This window comes from Trifolium pratense, linkage group LG2, assembly GCF_020283565.1.
Source record: "Trifolium pratense cultivar HEN17-A07 linkage group LG2, ARS_RC_1.1, whole genome shotgun sequence".
Classification (NCBI taxonomy): Eukaryota; Viridiplantae; Streptophyta; class Magnoliopsida; order Fabales; family Fabaceae; genus Trifolium; species Trifolium pratense.
In genome coordinates this window covers 59,417,597-59,440,050 of record NC_060060.1, presented here as the reverse complement: position 1 = coordinate 59,440,050, position 22,454 = coordinate 59,417,597, and the positions used below count along the sequence as shown (strand labels likewise).

General features: G+C 35.3%; 1 protein-coding gene across 1 annotated transcript in view; it reads right to left on the bottom strand.

Moving 5' to 3' along the window:
- Positions 1 to 18,161, bottom strand: part of LOC123909207 (outer mitochondrial transmembrane helix translocase-like) — a 43,944-nt gene extending 25,783 nt beyond the window's left edge. The window contains exons 1-2 of the mRNA XM_045959998.1: positions 17,920 to 18,161; positions 13,712 to 14,012 (exon numbers count right to left, since the gene is read on the bottom strand). Coding sequence (XP_045815954.1) covers positions 13,712 to 14,012; positions 17,920 to 18,090 — 472 coding nt within the window. The 5' untranslated portion in view covers positions 18,091 to 18,161. The remainder of the gene's footprint in view (positions 1 to 13,711; positions 14,013 to 17,919) is intronic.
- Positions 18,162 to 22,454: the final 4,293 nt, after the last annotated feature.

Genomic DNA, 22,454 nt, shown 5'->3' with positions numbered 1-22,454 from the left:
TATCTGATGTATGTGCTCTGCATATGTTCTGAATGTGCTCTACAAGTGTGGTATGTGATCTGTTACGCTCTGATACTCTCCACTATGTATATTGTGGTGGTCTTTACTATTGTTCTTAATGCATGAAGTTTCTGTTTGGCATATTTTGTGTCTAAAAAGGGGGAGAGAATTGTGCCTGATGTTCTGACATGCTCTGATGAATCTGTGAAGAGTAGTACAGTGATGTAGTGCTCTGCTTGTATGCGCTTAATGTATGCGCTTAATGTATGTCTGGGTGTTGTGATGACCTACCAAATGTTGAAACATCCGGATGATGTTTTCTTAAAGAGAAATTATCTTTCTCTATTTGAAGGAGTTTATTTCTCCTTGTGAGGTTCTATTGGGAGAGTTTATATATATCTCTCTGCTGAAGTATTATGTGAAGCCAGGTGTGTTCGTATTCCGTTGTTGCATACCTCTGGTGTTTATGGAATATATATGTTTGTATCTCTCTAGAATGGTTTAACGGTCTAAGATTGTTTTAGCCAAAAATTTGCCAAAGGGGGAGATTGTTGGTGTTTTATGTTGGCCTCATTTTGCTAAAACAAATATTCAAGCAAGATGTTGGATAGAATGCTTCAACATTGGATACAACATTCATGCTTCAACATTGGATACCACATCCAGTCCGCTCTGTTTTCGCGAATGATATATTTTTGCGTGAGATCTTTGAAAGATTTGATTGAAGAATTAATCCACGCCTTTTAATTTGTGTGCCAACACACAGGTGTTTCCAGAATCTTCAGAAAGTGTTTTATGTGTTATTTATTCCTCAATATTGTCATAAAAGATTTGATTCTAAAATATATTTTAGAAGATTGTTGTAGAAAATATAAAAGATTTATTTCAAATAAATCTTTATGGTTCAAGGAGATTATTATTGAAAATATATTCAGGAGATTGTTACTGAAAATATATTTATGGACAATAAATATATTTATGGAAGGAATAAATATTTGGTGAAAATATATTTGTGGAAAATATATTTTTCTTCTAAAAGAGTTCTTGGAGCTGAAGTATTGTGCAGCATGTTTACTCATCAAAGCCCATGTTGCTTATGCTATATAAAGAAAGGAGCTAAACCTAATTTACTCACCGAAGCCATTGTTCATCAAGATGTAGTCTTTAGGGTTTCGTGTCATGTAGCCACTCTCTAGGAGAGTTGGTGTAAGTGAACCACTCGGGTTGTGAGATGGTCACTATGTCCTCACTCAGAAACCTTTAGGTAATGAGTAGAGTGTTGTAATATCTCTAGAGCTTCTAAGCAAGGAGATAGTGTGTGTGAACCATTCCTAAGCTTTGAAGTACGGAATTGGTGAATGTTTAAGAAGTGTGTCTTCATATACAAGTTGTTATGTGTACGATCACAGTGGCTGTGATTAAGAGGAGTTGAGCGGAGGTTCTCATACCTAGGTGTGTCTTAGGTAGAATATAACACGGGTGGTGATTAGGTGATAAGTTGTAAACGGGCGAGTTTAGCTTTGAACTAATACTATCATAGTGGATTCACTCCTGGATTGGTATCCCCCAGATTAGGTGACGTTGCACCGAACTGGGTTAACAAATAACTTGTGTTTTACGTTCTGCACTTTATTATTAACTTGTCTGTACTGGTACGAGATGCTTAAGCATCGCGTTCAACATCAGTATATTATCGCTCCTGACAAATGATGGAACATCGTGTAGAACATCTACTGTTTACGTATTTCAGTATCTGTTGTTAATGTTATATGTCTTGCCATATTATTCATGACAGACCAGATGTTTCGCCATCCTGTACAACATCTGGTTCTGCTATACCAGAATTTCAATTGGTATCAGAGCAGGCATCCTGTTCTGTTTTCTGGATGAGATCCAAGGGAAGATACTTTCTGGTTATGGGCAAGAAAGGAATACTGAAAAATTGTTTTGAACTTGGAGAAGTTCATATTAATTGAATGGTCCCTAGAAGTGGAGGATGGACTATTCATGACAGGGTGTGTATTAGACCTGTCTATTGGTGTTCAGGCGTGTAGATTTGGTAATGAGTTGCTGTATGGTTTGATTTATTTTCAAACCGGTGTTAACTTGCTGTACGGCCTTGATAGAGGATTTATTTGTGTGCATCTGTAGAAGGGAGCTGATGCCTTACCAGATGTTGGAACATCAAACGAGCAGACTTTGCAGAATCTTGTTGGATGATAGTAGAGCATGGCAGATGCGTGGGTGCTGAACAAATGTGTATTGGTTACATGTGTTTGTAACCTTCTCCTGATCTGGAAGATGAGGCATCTGTGTCTGAGATGTTTTCTACGCTAGAAACATGTCTTAGATAAGCATGTTGCTCAGGACACGATCAACTCATGGTTGACCTCTTGGAGTAGTTTATTTCTGATCCAAGTAAGTGGTAGTTGCAGTTGGGTGCAATGTTGATGTGCTATATGATGCTGTGATATCTAGTGAGTAGTATGTGCTATATGATGCTCTACACATGCATGTTCTGGTATATGTTGTATGATGTTCTAACCATGCATGTTATTATGTTCTGGTGATAATATCTATAGTTGTATGAATTTATGATTTAGCAAGGAGGTGTCATTATTTTTGGGACTAAATGATTATGGTTCTCTGGTATCTATATGGGAAGTTCCTCTTTGACTTAGGGTCCAGTTATGTGGTGTCCTCACATAATGGAACGATTATGTTGAAAGGATTGAAGGTGATCCTTGTGTATTGGGAGAAGCAGACTTAGTCTGAAAAGGTGGCTTATGGTGAATAATGACCAGTTATTGCCATTGTTTTTGAAGACTGCTCCAAATACTTGGTAGAGGGAATCTCCTCTATAAGTGCAGAAGAATGGCATCCAACATCTCAAAGTCATACAAGAAGTCTGAACATTAGAAGAAATTTCTTGAGATGTATAATATGCAGGTCCTTGCATGTATGGATGATTTGGTATTGAAGGTTGATCAACTACTGATGGTTGACCCTCTTGTGTCCCCTTGCAAGAGTTATGGACTACTATGGTATCTCCAGACCATAGTTCAGGATGAAACTCATGAGGTTGAGATTGATGCTTGAATTGATGCTGAAGCATTATCTCAAGGATCTGCCTCTTCAGCCAAGGATGTTGGTTCTACTCAAGGTGGAGTACAAGGTCAAGCCACTGACCTAATCTGAATAATTTGTGGTAAGCTGTAATGACTGAGTGTCATCTGCTGGTGTCAGATATGTGTAGAAGAAGGATGTCAAATCAAATGTCCTACCATGTATGAGAAGGTAATCCTATCTGACAAATTATAATTTCTTTAATGGGAGCTGATATCTGTCTATCCTCTGTTGATGTTATGCATAAGACTGATGGTGAATACTTTGACGAGAGACTGAGTATTTTTCTGGGAGTAGTACTGTTTGTCTGATGTGTCTCAATGCTCTAATATATGCTGAAGCATCGTTTTACTTGAGAATTTATTTTTCTCAGCTTTGAGGGAATTTATTTTTCCCAGTGATTCTTTTATGAGAGTTTATTTCTCTCCGTGGTATTCAGGTTTGAAAAACTGGGATGATCTGCACCAATAGTACTCCGTTAGGAGCTTCTTGAAAGATGTTTATGCACAATGAGTCCTTTGAATGATGATTTACGAACCAACGAATCTGGGTTCTGAAATCAGAGGCTGATGAGCCAAATGATGTTGGAACATCATAATTATTGATGGGTGTTTTGTGGAAGGTGCTTGGGATTGTGCATGAGAGTACTCAAGTAGTATGGTTAGAAGTGGCGCTTCTGACTATGTGAATCAGAATGTGGATAATCTGATCTTTGTTTTAATAGTATGTTCTGACTGTGTATGACATCTTGCCTATTCAAAAGGTCATGATACAAAGTGTGGTTCTGCAAGGAAAATGATCATATGAGTCCTTGATTAAGTGAAGAAGTCAGAGTGCTTGGATTAATTCTCAAGGAGTGAGAATATCTGACTCAAGATTGACTCTACTGAGGGAGTTAATGTTGCTCTCCAACATGAAAGGATGAAGTCTTTCGCATGTTTTCATCTAGTACTCAAGGTTTCATCTTCTGATGGAGCATTGGTTATCCATGACGGGGAGTGTCATGTGTTTATCTGTGAACTGTTGCTACAATGATACATATATTGTCTAGAGTGTTGTTCAAGCTTGTGGAAATCTTATGCCTCATAAGAGGATATGATGTCAGACAACATGTTGTGACATTATGAAATTATTGGTGATCTTAACAAGGAATGGTTGATTCTAGCCATGTAAAGCTGGATAATTATATCAGTTATTTCTCAAGTGGTTAAATGGTTAAGTTTGAGAGAATTTATTTTTCTCTACAGATTTTTGGAAGGACTCTCCAAGAGTCTTTGTTGTTGATGAGATTGTGTTTGGAGGAATGTCGAACCAGATGGTCCAACATTGGCCAGTAGATGCAATCTGAGTTTGATATGAAGTAAGTTATTGGTACTTGTGACTATGATATTCTGTTCTCCCATGGTACAAATTCTATACTGGTGGAGTATTGTGTTGTTGATTGGATAAGAAGTGGTGATGATAAGAAAAGTACTTATGGAGGTTGTTTCTTTTTGGAGAATAATCTGATTTCCTGGTTTATCAAGAAGCAAAATAGTGTATCCATGTCTACTACAGAGGTTGAGTACATAGTAGCTGCGAGTAGCTGTTCACAACTCTTGTGGATGTAGCAAGTGCTGGAAGAATTCAATGTTGAACACAATGTTGAATCATCTAGGAAACCTGTTTCTAAATCTATTATCCAGGTTAATCCTATCTTTCAAAAGACCCTAGAAAAGTCTATTTATGTTACTGTTGATGATGTTAATGAACCTACCAAGCTCATTTTTTATAACCTCATTGATTTAGTTGTCACCCCTAATGTTGAATCAAATGTGATTACCTCTGTTAAAGGTTTTGTCGGTTCAAATGTTGTGGGTAGTGTTGGAACATCTATGAGATCTGCCTCTGAAATTGTAATTCTAGATAAACCTAGATCACTTAAAATCATAGGTCAATCTAGCATGAATGTTGTGGTTGTTGATGACATTGTTTTTTTTTAAAATTGTTCTTGTGTCATCTTCCAAAGTTGTTGGTTCTGACACTTTGTCACCCCCCACTAAAGTTGTGGTTGTGTCCCCCCAAAGAAACCTCACCTGATTCTGATGTCCTATCGGATGTTGAACCATCCTGGACCAACCTGCTAATTTTGTTGAAACCTGTTCTATAATTCCCCATACTGAAGTTGATATGGTTCTGAGAGTCCCCTATCTGATGAAGTTGAAGATCAACCAAATGGTTGTTTGGAGTATTTAGGTTTTGAATGTGGTGGAAGAAACTGATTCTAATGATCTTCCACTTGATCAAGTTGTTGCTCAAATTGTGACTGAAAGAGATCTAGTCATGTTATGGATGTTTGTGTGGATGTACATTCAGCTGAGAAGTATTATTTGTGTTCAGATGTGGTATGATCAGATGTGATAATACTCAGATATGTGATGTACAAAACGTGATTATTACTACTATATCTGACGGTTTCGGATTCGTTACTAAAATCTCTGGCTTGAGGTTCTTATGTGATTTTGGTATGTGCCTCTTGAGGCTGAAACTGGTTTATATTCATATGTGTGTGACTCTGAGCCAGATGTTGAGGATGATGTGTTCAACATCATGTCACCTGACAGGAAAAAGTTGACATGTTAGTATCTCTTATGCTCTCTTAGATAATGTCTCTTTCATTTTGAAGGAAGTGTTCAGAAGTGAAAGTCCGTGTTTTAATGAAGATAAGTTCTATGAGAAGCTGAATTTTGGAACAATGGTCTCTTAGGCCCTTCTCATGTTGATGTTATGGTTCTTCCTGCTATGGGCTGATTTGCTATTTCTATGTTTGAAGGGGAGTAAATTTTGCTTCCTACTCTGTGTTGTGTGCATGCAAGGATTTCAAAAAGCATTTAAACTTGTAGCATAGGGCATGATCATAATCTTATAACCATAGAAATATGGATGATTCTTCATGCTTAGTCATAGTCATAGAAATATGGATGACTTTTATGCTTAGGTCACATTCATAGCAATATGGGTGACTTAGTTAGTTACAGTCATAGAAATATGGGTAACTTGTACATGCTTGATTATGAATACACACATGTGTGTCTAAAGCAACCATTAAGCCTTGATCACTTTGATTGAATGCTTCCGCTATTACAAGGCTCATGGTTATATGGATGAAGACACAAGAATTTGGTAAAGATCAATAGAATTGTGTGAAGTCATAGTGTGCAAAGAAAGGGAAAATGTCTATTTTATGCGTGTTGACTATGATGTTTGATGTAGTGAATATGATATGTTTCCTCCACTGTTAATGAGGTATGTATCTCATAGTGGTATCTTCGGTTGTAGTAGCTTTGTGCACTATGTGATTGATGTGATGAAGATAATATAAGTTTGTGCCTTCTGACTTATGATCTTCATGCTATATTGCTGGAGTTTGGTTATGGTATTGTGGATGAAAGCTCACATGTTCTCTTTCCACTCTTCTGTTCTCATGACATTTGTGAGTTATGACCTGGATAATTTGAAGCACCATGTGTGCATCTGGACTGTGATATTATGCACTATGTCTCTGGATTTTCTGTTATTTCTATGAAGACCCTATTTTGTCAAAAAGGGGGAGTAGTTGGTAGTTAGTAGTGTGCAGTATGCTGATGTGCTAACTGATGTTGAAACATATGCATGCTCTTCTGCTAGTCTGTGTAGTGGTTGGACGTGTTCTGCTATATGGATGTGTTCTACTATATGATGTGGTGTCGGATGCTTAGACATCTGCTAACCTGTGTAGTGTAGCATTGAATTTGTGCTGCTGTATGCTTATGTGCTGACATGGATGATAAAATTGAGGGGGAGTAAAAATTGCTTTCTGATTATCATTATGATAAGCATGTGTCGATGTATTCAGGGGGAGTGAAATTAATTTCTCTGATTCTGATATTGAGGTGGAGTAGCATAATGAAGTAAGCAGTTACTATTTTGTTGTGTAATGCTCTGTTTGATTGCTCTGACTGATTCTGTACTTGAGCGTGGCGCAATATCCCGACAGATGTTGAAACATCCTGGTTGCCTGAGAATTTATTTTTCTCAGTTATGTTGGAATTTACTTTCGCAACTGCTACTCTGTGGTTTGCTTAATGCGTGGTTATTTGTGAGAATTTGTGGTTTAAAAGGGGGAGTGGTGATCTGTGATGTGTTCTGTGTACATGATGTGTTGACGGATGCTCTAACATCTGGTGTGGCACGGTAGCAGTATGTGATGTCTAGTATCTGATGTATGTGCTCTGCATATGTTCTGAATGTGCTCTACAAGTGTGGTATGTGATCTGTTACGCTCTGATACTCTCCACTATGTATATTGTGGTGGTCTTTACTATTGTTCTTAATGCATGAAGTTTCTGTTTGGCATATTTTGTGTCTAAAAAGGGGGAGAGAATTGTGCCTGATGTTCTGACATGCTCTGATGAATCTGTGAAGAGTAGTACAGTGATGTAGTGCTCTGCTTGTATGCGCTTAATGTATGCGCTTAATGTATGTCTGGGTGTTGTGATGACCTACCAAATGTTGAAACATCCGGATGATGTTTTCTTAAAGAGAAATTATCTTTCTCTATTTGAAGGAGTTTATTTCTCCTTGTGAGGTTCTATTGGGAGAGTTTATATATATCTCTCTGCTGAAGTATTATGTGAAGCCAGGTGTGTTCGTATTCCGTTGTTGCATACCTCTGGTGTTTATGGAATATATATGTTTGTATCTCTCTAGAATGGTTTAACGGTCTAAGATTGTTTTAGCCAAAAATTTGCCAAAGGGGGAGATTGTTGGTGTTTTATGTTGGCCTCATTTTGCTAAAACAAATATTCAAGCAAGATGTTGGATAGAATGCTTCAACATTGGATACAACATTCATGCTTCAACATTGGATACCACATCCAGTCCGCTCTGTTTTCGCGAATGATATATTTTTGCGTGAGATCTTTGAAAGATTTGATTGAAGAATTAATCCACGCCTTTTAATTTGTGTGCCAACACACAGGTGTTTCCAGAATCTTCAGAAAGTGTTTTATGTGTTATTTATTCCTCAATATTGTCATAAAAGATTTGATTCTAAAATATATTTTAGAAGATTGTTGTAGAAAATATAAAAGATTTATTTCAAATAAATCTTTATGGTTCAAGGAGATTATTATTGAAAATATATTCAGGAGATTGTTACTGAAAATATATTTATGGACAATAAATATATTTATGGAAGGAATAAATATTTGGTGAAAATATATTTGTGGAAAATATATTTTTCTTCTAAAAGAGTTCTTGGAGCTGAAGTATTGTGCAGCATGTTTACTCATCAAAGCCCATGTTGCTTATGCTATATAAAGAAAGGAGCTAAACCTAATTTACTCACCGAAGCCATTGTTCATCAAGATGTAGTCTTTAGGGTTTCGTGTCATGTAGCCACTCTCTAGGAGAGTTGGTGTAAGTGAACCACTCGGGTTGTGAGATGGTCACTATGTCCTCACTCAGAAACCTTTAGGTAATGAGTAGAGTGTTGTAATATCTCTAGAGCTTCTAAGCAAGGAGATAGTGTGTGTGAACCATTCCTAAGCTTTGAAGTACGGAATTGGTGAATGTTTAAGAAGTGTGTCTTCATATACAAGTTGTTATGTGTACGATCACAGTGGCTGTGATTAAGAGGAGTTGAGCGGAGGTTCTCATACCTAGGTGTGTCTTAGGTAGAATATAACACGGGTGGTGATTAGGTGATAAGTTGTAAACGGGCGAGTTTAGCTTTGAACTAATACTATCATAGTGGATTCACTCCTGGATTGGTATCCCCCAGATTAGGTGACGTTGCACCGAACTGGGTTAACAAATAACTTGTGTTTTACGTTCTGCACTTTATTATTAACTTGTCTGTACTGGTACGAGATGCTTAAGCATCGCGTTCAACATCAGTATATTATCGCTCCTGACAAATGATGGAACATCGTGTAGAACATCTACTGTTTACGTATTTCAGTATCTGTTGTTAATGTTATATGTCTTGCCATATTATTCATGACAGACCAGATGTTTCGCCATCCTGTACAACATCTGGTTCTGCTATACCAGAATTTCACTATTCCTCTCAGCACCATACCTCCTACAAGTCCAACGATGAGGAGAAAATCAACTGCAAAGAAGGATAAATCATCACGAACAAGTACAAATCCTTCTTCTCCTGCTACAATTAAAGATTCAAAGCGTAAAAGCAAGAAAGGGAAAGGTGAATCGAGTAAGTCTTTTACAATGTCCGAGCTTCACATTAATCCACTTCCATCAAGTGGTGTTGCAACGCCTGTCGCTAATCCTGCAGTTGAGAGTGTTATTGCATCTGGTAAGACTTCTGTTAATATAGGTCTCAATATACCAAAATCTGTTAAAACCCTAGGCGTAGAGAACCCTGCTATATCTGGAAATTTGGGGAAAAGTGTTCCTAACTCCCCTATTGTTGCTGATGCTAATATTGGTGCTTCTACTGAGACCAATAATGATGTTGCTGATGAGTCTCTCAAGAAAACTGGTCCTGAGACTCATGTTGCGCCAAGTGTTGCAACACATGGCGCTGCGCCAAATGTTGTGCCAGATGTTACCACATCTTTGGCACAGGAAAATATTGTGGACTATTCTGAGTCTGATGAGAGTCCCCAACCTAAGGGTGCTGATAAAGAAACTGCTTTTGATAAGGTTGTTAATGAAAATCCTGAAGTTATAATTGTCAATGAAACACACCTGTCCAAACACTCTCAACTGCAGGTAAAGGTGTAGAGACTGCTAACACACCTGTCCAAACACCCAAACCATCTAGGGCTGGAAAAAGTACTGGTAGAAAGCCCCTATATGGACCTCCAAAACCTGTGAGTAAGGTGGTTCCTAGAACTGAGGAAAAGGAAAAAGCTAGGAAAAGGAAAGCTCCACCAACCAGTGACTCTGACTTTGAGCCAGAGACAGATGTTGCTGCATCTGGCAGCACATCTAGAAAGAGTATAGGAAGAAAGAAAGTTCCTCAATCTGTTCCCTATGCTCCCTTGGATAATGTTTCATTCCATCTGGAAAATGGGTCTGCTAGATGGAAGTTTGTATATCACAGGAGGTTGGCCTTGGAAAGGAACCTAAAAGATGATATCCTTCAATGCCAAAGTGTTGTTGAAGCTATTGAGTATGCAGGTTTAATGAAGACTGTCTGTGGTTTGGACAAGTGCTATGACAGGCTTGTCAAAGAGTTTTTGATTAATGTGGCTGACAATTGTAATGATCCAACAAGTCCTGAATATAGGCAAGTTTTTGTTCGTGGGAAGTGTGTAAAATTCTCACCAACTGTGATTAACCAACATCTGCAAAGAAGTTCTGATGAGGTGGCTGCTCTAAAAGTCACAGACAATGAGGTCTGCAAGGTCCTCACAGGTGGCAGGATAAAGGTATGGCCAAGCAAGGCTAAGTTGGCTGCAACTTCTCTCTCTCCATTTTATGTTGTTTTGAATAGGATTACTGCACACAATTGGGTGCCAACAACCCACTCAGGTGATGTGGCCAGAGGATTGGGAAAGTTCATTTATGCTGTGGGTATAAAGGCAAAATTTGATTATGGGTCCTATTTCTTTCAAGAAACCTTAAGCCATGCCCTGACCTATGCTGTTGAAAAACCAGTAGCCCTTCCCACTCTGTTATGCAATATCATCCTTGAGCAACACCCAGATATTCTGAGAAGCACCGATGTTCCTTGTAAAAGGAAAGGGGTGTTGGTTATTGAGCAGAGGTTGCTTGAAGGGACAAATGTTGCAGCAGGTGTTGGCACATCTGTCCAGGTTGGTGTACTTTCAAGGAAGCAGATGATTGCTGATCTGACTGAGGCCAGCAGAGCACTTGAGGCAAGAAAATTGAAAATTGATCGTGTGATAGAGGCCCTCAAGGCTGAGGAAGCTGCTGAGAATGCTGAGGGTGAGCCTGATGGACAAGAAGGTGAGGAAACTAGTGGCTCTGATGATGACACTGAGGATTTGGAGGAGGACTCTGATGAAAGTTCTTCCATATGATCTCTGATATTCTCTTATTTGTTTCTGATGTACTTTTGGTGTTTTCTTTGTTGTTACTTTTATGGGCAAGGCCCTGGATTTCTAGCACCTGTGTGTGCATTATGGTCTGTAATAATTGCACCCTGATACTTCTATTGTTTGCTACTCTATGTTTTCATATGCATAGTGTTTGTCAAAATTGTGGCTAAAAAGGGGGAGTAGTGTGTGTGTGTGACAAGTGTGTGGACAGATGTTCTCACATCTGATGACTGTTTCTGTGCTAATGTTCGTATGCTCGTATTGAGGGGGAGTGAGAGTAATATGCATGTGTTGAGGGGGAGTAGTGAATATTCTTTCTCTATCTGATGTTCGTATGCATGAATTCAGGGGGAGTGTGAGTGATATTATCTCTTGATCGCCTGAATGTATTTGATGACAAATGTTGTGCCAAGTGTTATGGCACCTGACTATTGAGTCCACTATCCACTATGACTGAGAATTTATTTTTCTCAGATGTTTATGGGAATTTATTTTTCCCAGATGTTCTTGTGATGAATGGATGCGCTTTAACTATTAGGAGTTTATTTCTCCTATTTCTTTGCATCTACTATGGAAGTTTATTTCTCCCTTGTGTTGTTCCATGAGGCTAGTTGTGTTTTTATTCCGCTGTTGCATTGCCTCTGATGCTACTTAATTCTCTTGGAAGTAGTTTTATTATGTACTACTTTCTTTCCTAGTTGTGTGATCATGTTGACTCGAAGGAAAGGTAATACTGTATCTCTCTATATACTGGTCTAATATTGTTTTAGCCAAAATTTGCCAAATGGAGAGATTGTTGGGTTTTTGTATGTTGGCTACATTTTGCAAAAACATATTTTAGCCAAGTGTTGAGACATATGTGCTGACCCCAAGTGTTGTGACAAATGTTGGTACACTTTGGAACAACACCTGTCTGTGTATCTGTGCGCGCCAGCTAGCGGGTTTTAATTTCTACTCAATCTTTTGAAGATTTGATTGAAGAATTGTTTCAAGGTTTCTTACAGAGGAAGGCGCACGTGTTTAATGTGTTTCAGGAGGCAGCCGAAACCCTAGTTATATTTTCTAAAGGAATTATATTTTTGGAAAATATATTTTTGTGTTTCAAAAATAGAACTATTATTTTCAAAAATATATCACTGCTGCCGCAATTCAAGAAGCCCTAATTTTGTCTTGAAGCCCAAGTCGTTCTACTACTATAAATACGAAGGCAAGCATATGGTTTCAAGCATCTAAAATCGTGTCTTACAAAGCGTGTGTTTTAGGGATTTTAGAGTGTTAATTGTGAGCCTTTCTTGTGTCTCATTGATGCAAGCTTAGGACCTGAGTTTATTGAGTTGTAAGTGTGAACTTCTCCTAAGCTTTGAAGTACGGAGATTGTTCTATTGTGTTGTGTAGTTTGCTCGCAAGCTTTTAAGCAAGAGTGAATCCTATTTTCTTAGGAGTGTGTCTCCACCGTTTGTAATCGTTGAATTGAATAACAACGCTGTCTGTGTTGTTAAGGTGGGAATTGGGACGGGGTCTCATATCTAGGAGTTCCTAGGTAGAAGTGTCATTGGGTAGTGATTAAGTGAGAAGTTGTAAACGGGTGAGTTTAGCTTCGAAGTAATACTACTGATAGTGGACTTCATTCCTGGATTGGTATCCCCCAGAGTAGGCTTTAGGCTGAACTGGGTTAACAACTCTTGTGTGTTATTTACTTTATTGTTTTTATTGTTTTATGTTAAGTGCTCTGTTTATAGACAAGTGTTGGCGCACCGGTAACAACATCTGTCTACAACAGACAAGTGTTGATACACCTTGATCAACACTTGTCCACTGTGTGCCAGGAATTTCACTTTAGAACAACAATATTTCTTATTGTTAGGTTTATTGGTTATTTAAAGAGGTGGACATGCATAAATAGGAGGCAAGGGGAGAGGGACATGATTAAGTTTTGTAAACATTGAGTGAATAGAGAAATGACTTGGTTGTTGTTCGGAACCCAATAATTGAATTCCAAAGAGATACAACAATTTTATTAAGAAATAGGATAGAATCTCTCCTCAAGAATTTCCTCTTCACAGTAGAGACTAATACTCTATTCACAATTACGATAATCAAAGATGCTCAGCACCCTTTGTACTTATACAAATAGCCCTAATATAATTTTTTTTGAAAACTTGGTATCCGGTCTTAGGACCGACTAATCCAAGGGGACCAATCCCACCGCCCACTTGCGGGGGTCCCATTTAAAGCCAGAGTTTTTTTTTGCTCTGTATGGACTTAGCCCACCGAAATTGGCACCAGTGGGAATCGAACCTGAGACCTTGAGAGGAGCATGCTCCAAGGGCTCAAGCCAACACCACTCGACCAACCCAAGTGGGTTAATAGCCCTAATATAATAACAAGTAACAACCTCAACTAATTAATTAGTTAACTACTATTTATTTACTGAACTAAGAAAATCATAACATCCATTATCCATACAAACAAAAATTGAATTTATCATCAAAATATGCTACAAGATAGTTTTAAGGATATCACACACTTACCGAGCTTTTGGGCATCCCCGAACCATTTGCTCATGAGGTTGGATATCTTGACATTAATGAATACTGCTCCAGACTCCTTGGCAATAGCTTTTGCAAGTGTAGTTTTTCCAGTGCCAGGAGGTCCATACAACAAGACCCCCTTTTGTGGTCCAAGGAGCTTACCATGCGAAAACAAGTCGGGCCGCTTAAGGGGTAAAATAACAAGCTCAAACAAAGCTTGTTTAATAGTTTCAAGTCCCCCAATGGAGTCAAATTCCACATTAATGTTGTCAGGATTTATAACATCACATGCTATCACATCCTACACACAATGAAGTTAAAGGGCACATATCAAACATCAAAATAAAAGATAACCGTTAACTAGGAAGACAAATAAGCTAACTTATAGCTTATAAGCTAAAAGCTTTGTTTGGTAACAATTTTTAAAAAAGAGCTTATAGCTTATTTTCCAAATGCTATTTCAAGTAGTTTATGAGCTTATAGCTTATAGCTTATCATTTTTTCTTCCAATTTTACCCCTATCATCTTACTTGAAAAAAAAAATCAAATATTAATTAAACATATCTTTTTTTATGTCATTTCATACGCAAATTCAATTAGCTAGCTTATTTGCTATAGGCTAAAAGCTAGCTTATAAGCTACCGGCTATAAGTTCATCTAGCTTTATTTTTTTACCAAACAGAGCCTAGGATTTTTTTTACAGAAATCTACAAAAATTTTGCAACTGATTGTAGAGACAACAACAGTTGAGAAATTGGTACTACCCAGGGACGGACTGATGTAAGGGCTGGGTGTGGCTAAAGCCACACCAGATTTTTCAATTTTTTTTTTTTTTTTTTTTTTTAAAAAAAAATATATATAGAGTGAAAGAGAAAAAAAATTTAAAATAGAACTTTCTCTTCCTCTTCACCGCCGTATTTCTTTCTCTTCCTCTTCACCGTCACTCGTCTTCACATCCTCCTCCATAATTGCCGGCGCCGTCCACCTTCTCCGACCACTCATCTTGACATCGTCTTCCACAAAAGGTATGTTTTTCTAATTTGCTTCCAATTTTCAAACCCTAAAATTAGAAACCTTAATTTCACCCTTATTTTTTCTGGATTCATATTTTATATGTTATAAACTTCTGATTCAACTTATTATGATCGTTGTTTTGTGACTGTGAGTGTGATGTGTGTTGTGTTGTGTAGTTGGTTGGTGGCTTTGTGTTTCTTTCTTCCCGTGGAAAACCTTATATACTGTAATTATAGAAGAGGTTGTTTGAAGTATGTGGTGGGTTCTTTCTCTTGAGAGCACCTCTACTAATTAATTAACTAACTAGAAGGCCTGTGCTACACTGAATATTAATGTGATATTTTTTAATAGAATCAGCATGTAAAATATTGTCCTGTATTTAGATGCTAGTACTTGGTTTGCTACAATAAAGGCTTCATTGTTCTGTTTATAGGATGAAGAAATTTTTTCCTGTGCTTTCTAGAGACAAAGCTAGTTCTTCGGCTACCGTAGAAGCAACAGAAATTCAACATCCAAGTGAGGGTAGTAAAGTTATTGATTATGAATTGTTGGAAACGGATCCAGGAATTAGGCCTCCAATTTCAAACTATCATCCTGACATTCAAAATGAGGTACGAAAAGCTTATTTAAAAATAGGTCGCCATAAACCCCCTCACAATTTCGCTTATCCTTGGTCTGTTCAAGGTAGTCAAAGACGTCGATTTTCAAAAAATTGGTTTGATTTGTATGATTGGATTGAATATAGTGAATCTAAGGACCTAGCATTTTGTTTGCCATGCTTTTTGTTTAAAAATGTCTCTAAATACGGGGGGGATCACTTTGTGGGAGACGGATTTGGTGATTGGAAGAATGCTCACAGATTGGCTAAGCATGCTACTTCTTGCAATAGTCATATTGATTGTGTGCATATGGGTTATGCTCTCATGAACCCAATCCAAAGTGTTAAGGCTGCGTTTGTTAAGCAAACTAAGCAAGAGAATGCCGATTATCGTGTTCGTATAAACACATCTCTTATAGCTATCAAGTATCTTTTGAGGAGTGCTATGCCATTTAGAGGGAATGACGAGAAACATGACTCTCCATTTAAGGGGCCATTTCTTGAGTTGGTAGAGACTTTAAAGGAAGCTAACCCAGAAATAGCTAGTGTACTAGATCGTGCTCCGAGGAATAACTATATGACTGCCCCTAGGATACAAAAGGATCTTGCTTCCGCTTGTGCTTATGAAATAACTAAACAAATTGTATGTGATATTGCGGATGATGTGTTTTGTGTTTTAATTGATGAATCTGGTGATGTTGCCGGGAAAGAACAAATGGCTATAGTTGTTCGCTATGTTAATAGCGAAGGTTTGGTAAAAGAAAGATTTCTTGGCATTGTAAGTGTTAAAGAAACAAGTGCTAAGTCACTTAAGGAGGCACTTGAGAAGATGTTGTCTGTTAATGGCTTGAGTTTATCTAGCATTAGGGGGCAAGGATATGACGGAGCTAGCAATATGCGAGGTAAGTTTGGTGGTTTAAGAACTTTAATCCAAAATGAGAATCCATCTGCTTATTATGTGCATTGTTTTGCCCATCAACTTCAATTGGCACTTGTTGCTTGTGCTCAGGCTCATAAAGGTGTTAGTGGTTTTTTCGGTAACGTCAATATTCTCGTTAATTTCATACGATCATCTAACAAGCGGCAAGAATTGCTTCGGGACAAACAAGTAGCTGAGTTTGCTCAATTGATTGAAGATGGAGAGATAGAGACTGGTAGTGGATTAAATCAACAATCATCTATAGCTAGAGCGGGTGACACTCGTTGGGGTTCCCACTTTAGGACTCTCACTAGTGTGATGAGATTGTATGGTTCTATTGTTAGGGTACTTGAAGAAGTGGGGGATGATTCGACATTTAAGAAACATGGTGAAACTACACTTTTGTTAGATTTGCTTCAATCCTTTGATTTTATCTTCATGTTATATATGTTGGTTGAAATATTAGGATTTACAAATGATTTGAGTGTAGCACTACAAAAGCGTGATCAAGATCTTATCAATGCTTTGTCACTTGTCAATGCCACCAAACAAGAATTACAAGAAATGAGAGAGGATGGATGGGAAGAACTTATATCAAAGGTTATGAAAATTTGCATTAAGCATGATATTGATGTGCCTGATATGGATGCACCGTATAGGGCGCGAAAGAAACCTAGGCAATCTACAACTTCTGGTGTTTCTAATTTACATCATTATAAGCATGATTGTTTGTTTAGTGTTTTAGATTTGCAGTTGCATGAGCTCAATGCAAGGTTTGATGAAGAGAATACTGAACTTTTACAATGTGTTTCATGCTTGAGTCCCTCATCGTCATTTGCAAGGTTTGATGCCAAAAAACTATTGAGGATGGTTGAGTTTTATCCAAATGATTTTGTAGATGTGCCGGAAGTGGTATTGCGACATCAACTTCAGACTTATGTTAGAGATGTTCGAGAGGACAAAAATTTTGCAAAGTTAAAAGGACTTTCAGATCTTTGTGCAAAACTTGTGGAAACAAATAAGTGCAACACATATAATTTGGTTTATAAGCTTTTGAAGCTGGCTTTAGTCTTGCCGGTAGCAACTGCAAGTGTGGAACGCGTTTTTTCAGCTATGAATTTAGTAAAGAGTCTGCTATGTAACAAAATGGGTGATGAATGGTTAAATAATCGTCTTGTAACTCTTATAGAAAGAGATGTTCTTGCAACAATTGATAATGATGTCATTTTAGATCATTTTCAACAAATGGATGGTAGACGGTTTTCGTTGTAAATGTGTATTTCTCTCTGCTATTAGTTTCAACTTTTGTATCAAGAACAAGTGCCTGCTGCTCCTAGTTTTTTGCTGCTATTTTCTGCTCTGTTTTCCTGTACTGCATCACAGATGGGCTAAACTGTTCTGCTCCTACTACGAGGTATTTTTGCTGCTCCTGCTATTTTTTGCTGCTATTTTCTGTTCTGGCCTGATTCCTGCCCTTTTATTTATTTTTATTCTCTGTACTTTGATGTTCTAGCACTTCTTGTGCTGCTGCACTGCTTCAATTTTTAGCCAATTCAAAAAAATACATTATCTTTTTAATGCTCATTGTTTCTTAATTTTTATATTTTTTTTTGTTACATTAACTTTCAGATTTTAGCCACACTAGATTTTCATGTCTAGATCCGTCCCTGGTACTACCTCGTAAGAATTGGTTTGAACGAGGGGACGACCTAGACGCTTTGCAATATCTTTCTTCTGCTCATGAGCCTTCTTCGATGTTTCACGGTTCGGGTCAAGATATTGGAGCCCCGTTGTCAATACATAGTAACCCACCACTGCCTTAACCGCGTACACAACCAAAAAATGCATCGCTTTTCCACCAACTTTGATCCCTTCTACCAAATTTCATAGTGGTTGGTTTAGATAAAATGCCACATATAATATCGTTAAAGTGTACCTATTTCTTAAGAATCGGTACCTAATAGGTACTCTAATTGGAGCAAAACAGAAATGAGTACCTAATAGGTACTGATTCTAAAATAACTTATATGATTTTTGTGAGACCCGTTTATAATAATGTAGAGTTATTGGTGAAATGTGTTATTGGTGGGGCCAATTTAGAATTTTTTAAGAAGTGTTGGGTTGGAGGGGTTGAGTGCTTATTAAGTACTATTATTAAAAAATTATAAAGAGTGATGTGTATATGTGAAGTCCACTTAAGTACTAAAAAATGAGGAGCTCCATTGTGAATGCTATAAGTAAAATATAATAACTACTCACTAACCATATACTTTTATGTCATTGTATACTTACACTGACCATACAGTTTTATCACGCCACATTCAGTACCATATTATTTTTCATTTGTGTTCAAATAATTCAAGATTTTCGACGATGGCGGCGATATTTCCAGACTGAATAAGCCAATTCTAATTCATTAACCTTAAATTTATCCAAAGAAATATGTTACTTCTTGACAATGCTCTATCATTCATGCAATACAAATGCATCATTTTGTTAAAGAAAAATACTAAGTGTACATTTTTTACTCCAACGTTAAAAGTGGTCAAATAATGATGAACAAACTTAAGAATATATGCTTCCTAAGTGGTGGTCCTGCTGCATTTACTGTAGAAATATGCTTTGAAGGTGGAAAGTTTCAAATTTGTGGTCCTTAATCATAACTAGTATCCGGACCCGTGCCAAGCACGGGTAAAATGAGACTACAAAAATAATATTTTAATATTAAAATTTTCAAAATTCTCAAATAAAAAGAATGGAAATTTATAAACATAAAAAAAAAATCCCGTATTAGTAAAAAAATAAAACATAGAATATCGTATTAATATATAAATATAAATCCCGTATAAATCTCAATGTAAAAATATAGACTCGTGTGTAAACTTTAAAAAAAAAACAAACAAAAAAAGTTAAATTCGAGAGTAAAATAAATATGAAACAAAAATACCTTAAAGAAATTATCATAATATATCTTATATTAGTTAATTTTCTCATCAATATCCTCCGAATAAAATAAATATAGAACCTAGTATATATTATAAATAAAAAATATGTCTCTGTATTAATATATGAACAAACATACGGTTCCTATAATAATATTTTTTTTTGGTATTCGTTTATAAAAAATATATACTTTTTGGTATTTACCATCTTGTTCTTAGGGGAAGAGTTCTCTGATAATTAATAGTTCGACCGCCATGTGCATATATATCCCCAAATAATACATGTGCAAAATTCTCACAAAAATAAGAAAATAGATCATATATAAATAACAAAATAAAAAGAACATAGGCCACATAATAATACAAAAAATAGGTCTATGTATTAATATATGAGTAAAAGTATAAAATCCCGTATAAATGTCTTAAAATAAAAGTATATAACCACGATAAAAAAATATAACAAATAAAATAGATAAACAAAAATAGGAAAATTAATAAAAAAAATAGGAGAATGTCTTAAAATCCCGTATAAATGTCTTCAAATAATTGTACTATTTTCCTCCTTCTTTTTTTTGAACAATTCTCTTCCTCCTCTTTATTATTGGTCTTCTCTTCTTTTTTTTTGGTACAAATTATTGGTCTTCTCTAAATAAATAAAAAACTAATACATAAAATAATCTTAACCTAATAAAATAAATTTAATCCACTCTAAGAAAAGAATATCATTGATCCCGTCAAGTTCTATCGCAACCAACTTGGTATTAATTCATTCCTTTCATAGTCTTTCTATACATCTGCAAATAAAATATAATAAATGATTAAATCCAATATAAAACATTGCTTTGGATATTTTTACGGTACAATAAATATAATAAAATTAATGTTTGCAATAAAAAGAATATTACTTAATGATGTGAATTTTCTGTACAACTATTAATAGAATGTTGCATCGCCTATTTCATTATAGAATGTTTTTAATAACATCCAATTTGCATATTATTAGTATTAATGGTACAACTATAAATCATCAACTTTCTATGTAGAATTTGAATTTTTGGTTTCTCATGTGAATTATGTGAATTAATTGTCAAAGCCATATGAGAAGACAAGCCTTTTGGACATGGCATGTGTACAAAATTCCTTGAAAAAAAGGACTCAAATCACGGGTATAAACGTGTTTGTAAATTCTTTTTCCCATGAAACTTATTTCAAGCAAGTAAAACACAAAAATTCATATTTTAAATTATTCTATTTTACTTTTCTTAATAAATATGAATTTTTTTATTTATTTATAATATAAGACGGAGGAAAATTTCAATACTACTATGAATTCTTTTCCTCAAATTTAACTTCCCGTTTATCCACTACTTTTTTTTACTGATTATATATAGTACTTTTTTACTAAATCTCTTTTTTAAATACTTTTTCTTTCGTCATTGTAGTATTTTCTTACCAAATATTTTTTTTTTAACCAATCCTTACCAAATATTTTGAGAAAGGATTAATACTCAAATTATAGCATTTAAAACATTTAATTATATTAAAAAATATTATATTTTTTCTCTCAAATATATTTGGCTTATTAGTAATTTTTTGTAAAAAATTGTAAAAAAAAAAGATATATTATTAGTAAAGATCAATAAATTGCAGCGTTTTACATTGAATGAGATTGATATTGCTTACGTGAATTTATTGTCAAAATCATATGAGAAGAGGATCACTATCGAAATGTCATGTGTACAAAAGTCTTTGAAAAACAGCTATCAAATAATATATCAATCGATTCCAATAGCAATTGACGTTGCAATTAGAAATAAATGACCATTGCTTATTGTGAAATTTGAATCAAAATGTATAATGATAAAATAAATGATCATTGCTCTGTTTCCTTTTATTTTTTTGAAGCATAATAATGATAGAAAGATCAACTTTGTTATTAATTTGATTATGATAATAATGTCAAAATAATGCTAGAAGATGATTGATGAGTGTGTCATGTGTACATTAAACCCTAAAAAAAAGTCCAAATAATATAATATATCTTATATTAGTTAATTTTCACATCAATATCCTCCGAATAACATAAATATAGAACCTAGTATATATTATAAATAAAAAATATGTCTCTGTATTAACATATGAACAAACATACGGTTCCTATAATAATTTTTTTTTTTGGTATTCGTTTACCAAAAATATATACTTTTTGGTATTTACCATCTTGTTCTTATGGGAAGAATTATCTGATAATTAATAGTTCGACCGCCGTGTGCATATATATATCCCCAAATAATACATGTGCAAAATTCTCACATAAAAAAAAAAAAAAGATCATATATAAATAACAAAATAAAAAGAACACATGCCACATAAAAATACAAAAAAATAAGTCTATGTATTAATATATGAGTAAAAGTATAAAATCCCGTATAAATATCTTAAAATAAAAGTATAAAACCACGATAAAAAATATAAAAAATAAAATAGATAAAAAAAATAGGAAAATTAATAAAAAAATAGGAGAATGTCTTAAAATCCCGTATAAATGTCTTAAAATAATTGTACTATTTTCCTCCTTTTTTTTTTTGAACAATTCTCTTCCTCCTCTTTATTATTGGTCTTCTCTTTTTTTTTTTGGTATAAATTATTGGTCTTCTCTAAATAAATAAAAAATTAATACAGAAAATAATCTTAACCTAATCAAACAAATTTAATCCACTCTAAGAAAAGAATATAATTGATCCCGTCAAGTTATATCGCAACCAACTTGGTATTAATTCATTCCTTTCATAGTCTTTCTATACATCTGCAAATAAAATATAATAAATGATTAAATCCAATATAAAACATTGCTTTGGATATTTTTACGGTACAATAAATATAATAAAATTAATGTTTGCAATAAAAAGAATATTCCTTAACGATATGAATTTTCTGTACAACTATTAATGAATGTTGCATCGCCTATTTCATTATAGAATGTTTTTAATAACGTCCAAATTTCATATTATTAGTATTAATGGTACAACTATAAATCATCAATTGTCTATGTAGAATTTGAATTTTTGGTTTCTCATGTGAATTATGTGAATTAATTGTCAAAGCCTTATGAGAAGAGAAATCTTTTGGACATGGCATGTGTATAAAATTCTTTGAAAAAATGGACTCAAATCACGGGTAAAAACGTGTTTGTAAATTCTTTTTTCCATGAAACTTATTTCAAGTAAAACACAAATTCTAATTTTAAATTATTCTATTTTACTTTTCTTA